Raw genomic sequence first — 13,887 nt, 5'->3', positions numbered from 1 at the left:
TCTGGATAAACTATCTGATGGTCTCAACAAATAAAGAAATGCAAATACCCTTTTACCCTCAATAGTTTACAAGCGAAAAAAAAGAAAAAGAAACAAAGGAAAGAAGTCGTCTTTCAGTTTAACCAAGTACCACTGATCTCAAATTAAGATACTCACACATTATTACATGAATAGCAGCACCTAAAACATCTGGTGGACCATTGAACTTGTTCAGAGTTACTTTCAGACACTATTATTTCTCTACTTCAATGAAAATTCTTGAAACCAAGTCAGACAGCTGGTTCAGTTCCTAAAATATGACAGAAATATTGCTACAACTCCTGTAGACCTCCTGTTCATGCTCTCATATGAACTCACTTTACACATACAAACACAAATAGCCTCCATTTCCTTCAACTCAACTATAAACCTCTATAGGTTCTAAATCTCTAAGCATATCCTGGAGTCAAAAAAATAAGCAAATACAGTCTTTAGAAATTTTCTCTAAATCGTTTCAATGCTTATATGATAGACATTTACTTACATGTTACAAAGATGCGGGCAGTCCAAACACTGCCTCTTCTTTCCACAAAGTTCCCCACAGCTATGTGGGATTTCATTTCTATTCCATTCAGGATTATGCACCTTACCTAAACCACGTCAAAGACAAAAAGATATTTATTGCTTTGAGTACCAGACTGCATTTGTGAAAAATATCATACCAAAGAGAAAAAGTGGTATTTTAAATACTGGCAAGTAGTCTTCTTTGACAAAAAAATTACACAAATGTTTACATTTTTCTGTACTGATATATACTCAACTTCTTTAAAAGAATGTACCATTGGAAGACCAAGCTCCAGAAGAGTCTTTCCTTCTGTACTCTCAATCAGCAGACATGCAGGTAGCTGATACTTTACATTAAATTAAACTGATAAAATACATGAAAACTAAAAGCCCCCTATAGTTGGTCAGGCTGCACAGTACCTAAGAAAACTGAAGGGTGAAACTCCCTTGCTGTCTCAACGCAGCAGAGAGAAAAAAAAAGGAAAAAGTAAAAAGATACGACTCCCAGAAAGTAAGATCTACCTGGTATGGTAATGGGGAATAGGGAATTAAATGAGTGGGCAAATTATGAAAGTCACTTCTATAAAAAGAAGCAGACTCTACACTAATCTAAACATTAAAAGTGGACGAATTTTCATGAATAAAGCAGAAGTCTTAAACAAGAGGTATGTTAGCTTCAAGTATTCTGTATTTCAGATAAGTACTAAACCATATTCTAACTAATCTGAGATGCTACCATCAAATCTCACAGCTCTAAGTGCATGAGATGATCATCAGGGTTATGGTTAGCTGCCATCATTAACACTCTCTTGGCAAGCGAGGAATTAAATTAACAGTCAAGCAACTGAGCCAGTGTTACAAATTTGAGTTGTGACAATCAAAAGCAGCAAGAAAATACATTTTTGGTGACATAATTACATAATTTTAACTCTTTAATATACCTATGTATATTCTACAAGTATTAAGTTAGGAAAATATGAATAAATGCTACAGATAGCACTTATTCACCTGAGTTTCAATTAAACTAATTGAATACCCAGGAAAGTCCGAAAAATCAGAAGCTTCAGAAGAAAAATAAGCTCAGAATTTCCTCATAAAAGTGTGAAAAAAAAAAATCACACTTAACCAAATTCAGTACATAATTAGCACCTTGCATCAAATATAAGATAGCTTTGCATAAGCAACTGATGATGTCCAAATTAAGTATCATTAATGTAAAATTATCTACAGAAGATTAAACTCTTATGTTACTCCATGGTGCTCCGCAAGTAATAATTCTGCAGACAATTTAAGGTTCTTACCATAGATCTCCTAAACCATGAAACGGTCTTTAGGCTCAGGAGAATTTCTTTCTGATTAACAGAGAGATGTCTTGTCTTAAAAAGTCTAATTTTCATTTGGTCTAATTTACATTCATGGTCAGTTCATTCTAACGGAATTATTATCCCTATACTCATAAGATTTCACAACTGTCATACAAAAACTCTGCCTTAACTGCATTGCACTGTTTCTAACTGATTCACTGACACATTTAGGTAAAATGATAAAACTCTCCTATTTTAGCAAATCTATCTCTTTTATGGCAAGTTTACTGACAAAGTTTCTGTCTCAACTTCAGAACATTCTATTTTCTAGAAAGTGAGGTGAAAGTTTCCAGTGACTCTGATTTAAACAATACAGATTACAGAAGTGTAGATTCCAAACAAAACTTATTGACACCTATGCAATTAAGTAAAATAATTAATATCTCCTTTTTGTTTTATATTTATGGCTTGGTGAATGCTGTACTCATGCCATTTACCTTTTTTATTAAACACTTATCTACATAGAAGTCTGAAAAGCCTGAATATTATTTCCTATTTAAGCTCTATGTGTCCCTGAACAACATAAATCACAAAATTGCTGTATCAATTTAAAGGTTTAGGCAGCTGTATCCTTAAGTTGTATATTATTTTGGTGTATCTTGCCACAAAGAAAGACATAACACATGCAGGTTATTCCATTCCTTCTACAGAAAGAAAGCTTTCAAGATACCAGCCAAAATCTATCATTATTTCATAAAAGTCACTATTTTTACATAAGGATATGAAAATATTTACCATGTGGGACTTAGTATTTCTTTCTTTTTATTTTTCAAGTGGCATATGTGTGATTCTCTGTGCAGCCACCTTCCAGTGTCAATAGAATTTAAAAAAAATGGAGTTCCAGGTATGTAAGCAAACAAGCACCAATATTGAAATTCATATTAACAAAATAGAATCATAATGACAAAACTGTTTTTCTTTGCAAAAGCAAGTGAGAAACTCACCACAGAAACAAGTGTAAGTTTTAGGAACTTGCACAGAAGCATTCTGACAAGCTGGACATCTCCAACCGCTATTGCCATCTGTAGATAAAAAAAATATTAAAAAGACTTGAAATAAATAAAAGACCTAATCTGCAAGCCTAGAATAAATTCTTCTGCTCTGTTTCTTACCACAGCTGCAAATAAATTAAGTTTTCTACTTACTCAGAGGCAGTGAAAAAACAGGTTAATAAAAATACATTTTATACAGTATCAACATCAACACAGCCATGGTATTTCATTTGAAAAGGCTCCAACTTTTTATTGAAGCAAAGCCAAATGTTAAAATTCCAATTTTTCTATTATCATATGCCCTGTTATAAGACATACAGCTAGCGTATAGACAGTCTGCACCATATCTAAACTGAGAAAAAAGTGTTAAGAGAGGGAAATTGGTGAGGAAAACATAATTACCTCACACAAAAGCACCACCTGTACTTTCCTTTTCACTATCCTCTCCTGAGTTTATGTGTTTTGTAGAAGACCAATTTAGTGTTGCCTCACATCCAGAATAAACCAGTGTTATATAAACCAGAATAATCTAATTTATTTATTTAAAGTTGATAATACCTAGATATCAGGACATTATTCTTCAAGTTGTTATTTTATTATATAGTAGTTCTCTTGTTTCTGTGTTTCAGGAGGGTCCTGGTTAGCAGTAAAGGAAGAACAGTAAAGTGTAAGAAAAGTGACATTAATGAACATTTTTCCCCAATTCAGTACACATCTTGCTATTAAGAGGATGAGTCTGAGAGCACTACTGAACACAAAAGGGGTCATAGAGAAGAGATATATATTTTTATATTGATATATAGATATTAAAAAAAAAAACCCTGATTAACACTTTCTCTCAATCAATTCAGTGCTGGTAAATTAATAAAACTGTGATTTTAGAACTATTCTTCACTATTAAGAAATCTGACCAAGATTCATGATAATTTCATGTTATGAAAGCAGAAGGGATTGCAAACAGGAAACTATACCTATGACAAGACAATTGCAGTGCAATGACAGGCACACCTCAGTTCACCTTCAATTGGGTTGAACACTTCTTATGTTAACCATCATAATGCACAATTAAAATTATTTTCACAAACTGAAATGACCCAAATTACAGACTGTCTTGACAGTTTAGAAATGCAAACCTAATGCATGTCTATTCTTTTCAGTATTTAATGCCTATTCATACCCCTGTGTTGGTTTAACAGCCTGGTTTTTGGTGGGGGCAGAAGCTGCTTGAAGCTTCTACTATGTCCAGCACAGAGCCAATTGCTGAAGGCTCTGACAATGGGCAAGTTGCTAGCCCAATTAGAGAAGCTGGCAACGGCTCTCTGACGACATATTTAAGAAAGAAAAAAACCCCAAAAAACGCAGGAAGCTCTTCTTCTTCCTCCCCTCCAAGGGGTGGAGAAGCAGCTGCCGGAGCCCTTCCCGGTACGGCGGTTGGGGCCGCGTCACCGGGGGGTCATCCCGGCAACACGAGCAGCCATGCAGCCAAGACCATGTGGCCAGGATCAGTGCCAGGAGCACCCATGTGGCCAGGGGCGGGGTCGCGGCCAAAACTGCACGGCCAGGGCGGCACGGCCGCTGCCATCTCAGCATAGCTTGCAATGAACTTTACTTGCTTAGCCACTTGCAACCAGCCATGCTGTGGACAGGGGGCAGGGGCAGCAGCAACTTTTCTTTTTTTGGCGCCCCCCATGAGGAGAGGTGCTGAGCGGAGCTGGTGGCCAGCATGGCCCGCGTGGTGCCGGCGGGGACCATGTGGCCAGCAGCAAGAGGCATGGCAAGCAGTTCCCCGATGCGAAGCCCAGACAGGATCAACCTTTCAGCGTTGTAGAACTCTGTAAAAACTTTTCAATTGACAGAACTTGAGAACGGATGCCAATTCTCTCCCGAGTCAGAGAAAAGGCAAAGGTGAGGGAGGAGAACAACATGGGGACACTAGGGTCAGTGCAAAAGAAGGAGGGAGAAGTGCTTCAGGCGTTGGAACTGAGATTCTTCTGCAAGCCGTGGTGAGGACTATGACACAACAAATTGCTTCCCTGTAATTCATGAAGTGCATGGGGGGATGCAGAGATCCACTTGCAGCCCATGAGGAACAGTGCCCGCGCTGGAGCACGTGGATGCTGAAAAGCTGTAATCTAGTGAGGAACTCGAAGAGAGAGAGAAGACCCTTTCTTCCAGAGACAGAGAGAGCCCTTGCTTCCGAACTAGAACAGCTTCTCCTTAAAAGACTAAACCCCATGAACTAAAACGACTCATGATGTTCAGTTTTGGGACGGCTGCACCATTCAATGGAGGGACTCATGTTACAGCAGGTCGGGCAGGGCTGCTATTCCTGAAAATTAAGACCATGCTAGAAAATTTGCAGAGAACTGTCTCCCGTGGGAAGGATTCCATGGCACAGCAGAAGAAAGAAACTCTTTTCCCTAAGCATACTGAGGACAGATTTCTAGGAAGTGAACAACTGACCAAAAACCTCACGTTTTGTCTCCTTGCGCAGTCAGAGGGAAAGAGGGAGGGGCTGGGAAGAAAGTAAGTGTTCTAAAGGTTTATTTTAGCTCTCATTACCTTTTTTACTTTTAATTTGGTTAATAATAAATATTCTTTATACTGTTTAAGTTGTGAACCAGTTTTGCCTTAGAGTGTTTTTCCCCTAATCCTTACCTCAGCCATGAGGCCTTCATTTTTTCCCCTCCCCTGCTTAGCTATAGCAGAGGAAAATGAGTGAATAGCTTTTCATGGGTGCCTGGCTTCTAGTCAGTGTCAAACCCCGACAAGCCCTCTTTATCCCAGCTCATATTACTGTGCCACCAAGACTGCTGCAGAGATCTCTACTATTATGGGCTGAGCAGCTGTAGGACAGTGGCACAAGGCATATACTTCCCCATTTATGGTCAAGACCAATCTGTATTTCCTAAGACTTTTTTTGTTTTGACTGCTAGAAACTGAAGGATCTCAGAAGAAGCATCTCAGAGAGAAGTATTGAAAGCTACAGGCAAAAACTGGCAGCAGACGACTAAAAGGCGTATTTGCTGACAAAACTGGAAACACCTTATGTGGCTCCTCCTAAAGCCAGCATACTAAATACTACGGGATTCCTTGTGGGATTACAGTATAGTACAGTACATTATACTTACGTACTGCAATAACAATTTCTTTCATTCTTATTCCATGTTATGTTTTCAAAAGCTGTGAAGATAAGTCTACCCTGAAAGCTTCAGGAGGCCAGCAGAAGACCTCTCCAATCAACAACTCCCCTGGAGCTGGATGCCCAGTCCTCTACAAGAAGCAGTTTCTCTAGAGTATAGTGAAGGTCCCCATAAAATAGGAACCTCCTGCAAGACACATTTTCTTCTTCATCATCATTGATTATCTTTGCTTTAATATATGTTCACCCCCAAGGGATAAGCATGGTTGCCTTCCTCCAAAATTAGAAGCAATAGAAGTTTTATTCCAGGATTCAGGTGCAATTACAGTAGCATAGAATGATAGTAGAATGACGCCTGACATTTGTAAGAAGTGGTCCTGTAAGCACTCCTTACAAATCCTGATTACTAAAGAAAGTGAGAATGAGGATGATCCTACAGAAAGAACAATCCACTTTCATGAGTCTTCTCATGAACAGGAGTGAAGTAGACAGAATTCCAAAGACACCAAAAGGACAGTCATCTAAGCAGAATCAACACACCTCATTCCCTTTTACTAGAGATTGTTTTCGCAATTGCTATCCTCTCCTTCCTTCTTGGATAAAAAGATTCCTTACTTGAAACTATTTTTCAAAATTTTTGGTAATTTCTATTCTGACCACTGAAACTCAGACGTTTAGAAGTGCTGTGTTAGAGGCCAGCATTTGACTGGTACAGATCACTAGCCCACTTGGAAGTGGAGACCAAGGGCAGAATAGAAAGAGACAGTTGTAATAACTCAAATATCTCCAATCCTTCCAGTCAAAATAGAAATACCAGTAAAACTATCTTCTCTACAAAGAAGGGACAAAATTACTTAAATTTTTGTTCTATCAATTTAAGGGCACAAGTTAAACACCACTTAACCACCAGTTTTTAAAAGAAGTAAAAAAAGGAAGGGGGCAAGTGACAACAATTTCCCCTTTATAAGCAAAGATCTTGTGTGCAGTGTAGGTATTTTTGTCAGATTGACCTTAGGTATGTGATACCTTAAGGTCACATTCCTTCAAGACATAATTCAAAATTTTAGTAAAATGCTTTCTTCCTTATAAGAAAGAATCTTTCCACAAGATGGCAAAGTGATGCCCAGCATAGCTCCTCCTCCTGACCAGGACATCTTCAAGATACAATAAAAATCCATGCTCTAGTTCTGAGTGCTGCAGACAACCTACAATTGTAGAAATAATGATGGGAAAAATGTGTGTTAATGTCTTCACAAACGACTCGATCTCGAAGAATGGGTGTGGGGGTCTTCACTAATGATATAAGAAACGGGTATTAACTTCTTCACATGTGACTCAATCTGAAAGGACCAATCATGTTCTGGAAGAATGGGTGTGGGGATCATTACAAACATCAAGCCGCCCAAGTTTGTTGCAGAGCCAAGCACAGCTTGAACTTCTGAATTTTGGGAAAAAACGCACAGGCTTAATAGACTTACGAATGTTAGCTTCTCCACCCAGGATGGGCTTACAGCTAGTTTTAATGGTCATACAATGCGTGATGGGAGTGCAGGGGAGGATACATGTTCAAGGGGGAATATTTAGTAGGCAGTTTGGGAGGTCTGTACCTTCCTAGTCCCTCAACCAAACGGGGAATGGAGGAGGGCAACATGCAGCTGGGAGTTTAAAAGGAGGCTGCATCCTCTAAAAACTCAAGAAATCCCATGGGGTATGGCCTAGTGGACTCTCTCCCTTCATTCGAATAAATTTGCAGGACTCCGTCTTTATGGACACTGGCTTTTCACAGCGTGATTTTCTGCACAGTAGGGAGTCAAGTGAAGCACCCACTGGCTCACTGCAGCTGTCCACTGTGAAGGGGCTTTGGTCCAGCTGAGAAACTCTCTGGTGCTGAGAGTATGACTGCTAGAGGGTCTCATGAATGGGAGGACTGGGACGGTTCCTTAACACACCACAAAGCAAGCAGACCAAGAAGAGAGCAATGCCTTATGACTCCCCAGAGATAATCAGGAGACTTCTTCACTTGCCTTGGCCAAACCAGCTGTCATTTTTCACATGACTCCAATGGGTTTTTGAAATGCACTTCGCCTTTGTTCTCGACAGAAGAGTGGTGGGAAGTTGGAAACAGACTGTGGCTGTCCACAATTGAGGGTGGAAAGGAAGGTAAAGAAGTAAAAGCTCTGGGATTAACGTGGAGAGCTGTGACTAATACTCTCGCAGAAATGAAAGCAGAGAGGAAGGTGGCCACGGCAGCCATGGAAGCCCTGGGGGGTGGCAGCTCCGGGAAGGAAAGAGGTGAGGGTCTCATGGAGCAGCAGCCGGAGGCCAGGGCAGAGTCCAGGGTTGCGCAATTCTTTGGGCTGACTGCGGGTTGACCGGTGAAGGGAACAACAGCACCCGTACGCTCGCTGTGGGAGCTGCTGGACGCGACGGGGAAGGAAGTTACCCCTCTGAAGTCTGAGGGAGAAATGGTCGCAAAGGCGAAAGTTCAGGCTCCCGACTCTGGGGGCGGGGCGTAGACGAGCACACGGGAAGCAAGCGGTCCTATCTCCCGGCCAAAAACGGCAGCACGCCACCCCCCTCTGCTGGACAGCGGATCATTGTCTGACTGCGAAGCAGCCTCTGAGACTTTGTCACCCACAGAGCCAGACCCAGCCAGGGCTGCCGGGGGTCAGCCCCAAGAGGAAGAGAAGCACCAAGAGATGATGCATGAATTAATGAAGAAGCTCGCTGAATTGTCTACACGTCAGGACGCGCTGGAGTCTAAGGTCTGCGAAACCACACCATCAGCACTGTGGTGTCCCGTGGACCCACCGGTCAAGACAGCCACCAGAACTCCTCCGTTCCCGTCGGGACAACCGGGCGCAGTGCCTACGGCCTCTCCCTTCCCGCAAGAGGAGGCGCAGCCATCGCCTCCATCAGCCCCGACAGTGAGGACTGATCCATTGCGAAGGAGATGGAATGGAGATGTCCATAATGCAATTATTGAAGGAGATTATTGAAGGGCTAGCCTGCCCTGTACTGATACAGGGGGACACCGCAAGGTGGGAACTCCGTGACTGGAAGATCTTGCAGCAAGCAAAGCAAACGGTCACCATGCACGGCTTACAGTCCGAAACTACACGGAGCATCCTGCAGTTTATATTTACAGCAGATGTCCTGTGTGCGAATGATTGCATCAGCATCGCGCAATTGTTGTTAACCCCTTCACAGTTCCTGCTCTGGGAGCAAATGTGGAAGTGGCTAGTACAAGAGGAAGCTAGCAAACACCAAGGTGATACACAAGACCCACTGTATGTGATCCAAGCTGACATGCTAACTGGGAGTGGGGCTTTTGGAGAGACGGTGATGCAACTGACCATGCCCATAATAATTCATCAGTTGTCACAGACTCTTGCCCACAAAGCCTCGTGGTCAGTACCCGAAAAGAAGAAGTCTCCTCCATACGCAGCAGTCCGACAGGGGCTGTCGGAGCCATATGGTCAGTTCATTGACCGTCTGTCAGCAGCCTTGAAGGACGCAACTGAGCTCTCTGAAGAGCTCCAAGAACAAATGTTCCGGACCCTTGCCTTTGAAAATGCTAATAGGCAAACTAAGACAATTCTTGCCACACTGCCCCAGGGAGCAGGAGTAGACGAGATGCTCGTGCGTGCTAGCCATGCGGAGCAGTCGTCTCAAACAGCTGCCTTTACCGCAACGCTGCAGAATGTCCCGCAAAAACAGGGACAAGTCATCGCCGCAGCACTGACCGGAGGGGAGGAAAGAAAAAAGGGGGCAAAGGCCGCTGGCCCACCTCCTGGTCCCCAGACAGGCAGAGTAGCCTGTTTCTGATGCGGTGAAGAGGGGCACCTGAGGCGCACTTGCTGGAAAACAGTGTGGTGCCACAACTGCAATTCCAGCACCCATGCCACCATAGCATGCCACCGTGTGGGAAATGGCCAGTGCAGCACGGTGGGGCCATGCGTCAGGACACAAGTGAGCGCCCCAAAGATCCACGAGTCGAGTGCAACCCCGGTGGTTTCCTTCAACAGAACCAGCCAGCCACCCGAGGGAGCCTCGGCGTGGACGTGGCAACCTCAATAGAAATCACGCTGATGAACCGCCAGGTCACCCTGATCCCAACCACAGCCAAGGCCCCCCCGTCATCAGACAGCCCTTGTTTGGGTGGCCTACTCATGGGGCGGTCATCAACCAGCCGGCAGGGAGTAGTGGTGCTCCCTGGAGTTATCGACGCCGACTACACTGGTGAAATTAAGATCATGGCTTACGTGATGCAACCACCCATGACTATCCCGCAGGGCAGTCGCATTGCCCAAATCGTCCCCATTCCCCTAATGACCAACGGGGGAACCAGCAACAACAGTGTCTGTGGAGACCACACTTTTGGGTCCTCTGGGTTCGACATGTTTTGGACAATGAACCTGGCCCACAGATCTCAGCGGGAAGTGATCCTGTGAAGGGGGGCAGAGCCATCAAAATACAGCTCCTTTTCAACACAGGGGCCAACGTTACCATAATTAACCAGGCGATATGGCCACCTGGTTGGGGACTGGAAAAACCAGCAGCCACGCTGGTAGAGGTGGGGGGAACACAAATCCCCCAAGTAAGTGCAAACCCAATTACCCTAGAGTTTGAGGACAATCAAACCATTGTGCGTCGCCCCTATGTTATGAAGCTGCCTCAGACCCTGCAAGGCCTGATCGGACGTGACATCCTTGTGCAGCTAGGCCTCGTGCTCACCACAGACCAGCATTTAGGCTGACGGCCACTGCCGATCAGCCACCCATACGGGCTCTCACCTGGTTAACAGATGATCCTGTCTGGGTTGAGCAGTGGCCGGTAACGGACAAAAGGCTGACGATAGTAGAACAGCTTGTTACAGAACAGCTAGCAGCAGGACACATCAAGCCTTTGGTTAGCCCATAGAACCCCCCCCATCTTTGTGATCCCAAAGAAGTCAGGAAAATGGCGCCTCCTTCATGACCTTCGACAAGTGAATGCGTGCATTCAAACTATGGGGGCACTGCAACCTGGGCTACCGGCTCCTACAGTGATTCCAGCGGGATGGCAAATCACTGTAATTGACTTAAAAGACTGCTTTTTCACAATCCCACTGCATCCAAAGGACACAGAACGTTTTGCCTTTACAGTGCCCACAAAGAATTGCAGTGAGCCTACTAAGCGCTATGAGTGGGTTGTCCTACCCCAGGGGATGAAAAATTCCCCCACGCTGTGTCAGCTATATGTTGACTGGGCACTATGTCCATTCGACGATGCTACGCAGAAGCACTCATCTAACAGTACATGGATGACATCCTGATAGCTACTGCTAAAGAGTTCCCAGATAAAGAGATGCAATGGGTCAGAGAGCAACTGCATGAGATGGATTAGAGATCACCCCCCAGAAGATCCAGCGGACTGTACCATGGAAGTATCTGGGCTGGCTCTTATCAGAATCGCAAATTAGGCCCCAATAGATCGAGCTAAACACAGAAATCTCCACGCTCCATGATGCACAACGGCTGCTAGGAGATCTGCTAGGAGATCTGCAATGGGTCTGCGGAGTCGCGGGAATCACGAACGCCGACCTTGCCCCCTTCCTGCCATGGCTGCACAGGACAAACGCTGCCGAACCTCGAGAATGCTCCCTGGACCAAGCAGCAGCTCTTGCCAAGGTCGCAGATAAGCTGCAGCACGCATGGGTGTCACGCAGAGAAGAAGGAGTCCCACTTGCCATCCTCATCACTCTGATCGGCACAGCAGGTTCACATGCCATCATCCACCAATGGCAAAAGAAAAAGGGGGTGGACATCCGGATTCTCAAATGGATCTTCCCGCCGACTCAGCCACGCTTCAGACTGCAGTCCAGGGTAGAGATGGTAACGCTTTTAATCCGAAAGAGTCGCAACCGACTGGTGGAGTTGGACAGCAGGGAGGCAGAGGACATCAGTATACCGGTCTGGACAGGGGACCTGGAGTGGATGCTATGCCATGTGGAGGCACTGCAAGAAGCTCTGCTCGGATTCACCAGTGTGGTCCATAACAAGCACCCACAGGGAAGGCTGGCACAGCTGCTGGGGTGCTATGAGTGGCTGGACCGCCCGCTGAATGTAGAACGACTGGTACTAGGGTGCACAGTGTTCATGGATGTGGGGAGGAAGACAAAGCAGGCCGCCTGTGTGTGGAAAGAGAACAACCACTGGAAGACTCATGTCATAGCAGGAGAACCGGCCGACAGCCTGCAAAACACTTGAATTGCACGCCATGATATGGGCCTTACAACAGTGGTTGAAGGAACTGGTGAATGTAGTCAGCGATTCCCTGTATGTTGTTGGAGTAGCCCAACGGATTCACGATGCAGAAATCTGGCATACTAACAATCAACATTGGGGCAGACTGCTTATCACATTGAAGCATACCCTGTGACAACAGACACACCCCTACTGTATCCTGCACATTCAGAGCCACCAGTGGAACATCAGGTTGGGAGAGGGCAATGCCCGTGCAGACGAGGCAGTGACCTGTGCCCCCATAGTGCATCTCCCGCCTGCGAGCATTTTTGAGCGAGCCAGATGTAGCCATGATTTGTTCCACCAAAACGCAAAATCCCTGCAGAGACAGTTTAGGATCCTGCTGATAGAAGCGAAAGGCATAGTGCGGGCTTGTCCCCGCTGTAGCCATCACGGCCCGGGGTTGGGTGTGGGAGTTAACCCCAAGGGTTTGAAAATGGATGTCACTCACATCCCTGAGTTCAGCCTACAGCGCTATGTCCATGTAACAATTGACACTTTTTCACACTTCCTGTGGGCTACTGCTCAGACAGGAGAGAAGGCATTGCACGTGGAGTGGCATCTGCTCTCTTGCTTTGCAGTAATGGGGGTACCCAAAAAGATCAAAACGGACAATGGGCCAGTAAAACCAGGTTGCCTAGCCAGATTTATGCAGCAGTGGGGGGTAGAACATATCATGGGGATCCCACACTCACCCACCGGTCAGGCAGTGGTAGAGAGAGCCCATCATACACTAAAAGAATATCTGGGCCGACAGAAGGGGGAAGAGATGGAACCAAGTAAACAGCTAAGCAAAGTGCTGTTTACATTGAACTTCCTCTCTCTGGCCAGGGATAGGGAGGAGCCTCCAGTGGCAATCCATCATCAGACGGTTTGTAAGGGAATCAAGAAAGCTCTTCCAGGAATAAGTGTTTTGTACCGTAACCCTCGAATGGGTTTGTGGGAAGGTCCCAGCCCAGTGCTATTTAATGGCCAAGGATATATGTGTGTTTCCTCCCCAGAGGGACCGCTGTGGGTGCCCAGCAAGTGGTGCCGTGCTACGCATGCAGGACCCCAAAGCGGGAAGGCACAGTCAGCGTCGGCTCCTGAGGAAAGTAATGCCACTACTACAACAGCTGGAACTCTGGGACCCCTGTCCCGAGAAGCCTTGGGAGAGGCTGCAGACGTGGCTGAGTGAGGGGGCTGAGAACTTGCCAGGTCCACCACTCTCTGTGTGGGGGAAATAGCGAGACCCTGTGACGAATGTAGCGGCTGCCCTGGGTGGTTGCTAGTGACTTGCGGTGGTTGTCAGTGGACCCTCTGGATACACAAGCTAACGTTAGAAAGCAGGTGGTAAACATGCCCACCTTGTGCGGACTGTGATCGAAGGCAGAACCAAGAAGGGGAGTTACGTAAATTCTTGGGTATAGCACCAGACACAGAGGTAGAGTGGGGAATTGTTTTTGACTGTCTTGAGACAAGGGCATTGGTGGACATCTTCGATCGGCTGTCTGCCCATTTAGACTGAGTGAAGGCAGTACGGAGTGTGGCAGTGTTAGGGCGAGAGTGTAGCACACAGA

The 13,887-nt window shown here is 45.3% G+C and overlaps 1 protein-coding gene across 11 annotated transcripts in view; it reads right to left on the bottom strand.

The window, feature by feature from the left end:
• The window catches only part of NFX1 (nuclear transcription factor, X-box binding 1), an 89,132-nt gene that overhangs the window by 47,237 nt on the left and 28,008 nt on the right, over positions 1-13,887 (bottom strand). For all 11 annotated transcript variants that reach the window (XR_006018750.1, XM_042044480.1, XM_042044488.1 and 8 more), the window contains exons 4-5: positions 2,852-2,929; positions 524-629 (exon numbers count right to left, since the gene is read on the bottom strand). Coding sequence is in view for 10 of the 11 variants with exons in the window: in XM_042044480.1 (XP_041900414.1) it covers positions 524-629; positions 2,852-2,929 (184 nt within the window). In the remaining variant the exon portion in view is untranslated. The remainder of the gene's footprint in view (positions 1-523; positions 630-2,851; positions 2,930-13,887) is intronic.

The sequence above is a fragment of the Corvus kubaryi genome, unplaced genomic scaffold (genome assembly GCF_017639235.1).
Source record: "Corvus kubaryi isolate FWS band 111438036 unplaced genomic scaffold, C.kubaryi_AGA036_p1.0 37398, whole genome shotgun sequence".
In the NCBI taxonomy this organism is placed as follows: domain Eukaryota; kingdom Metazoa; phylum Chordata; class Aves; order Passeriformes; family Corvidae; genus Corvus; species Corvus kubaryi.
Note: the sequence above shows the minus strand (reverse complement) of the source record. Positions and strands in the feature narration are given on the sequence as shown.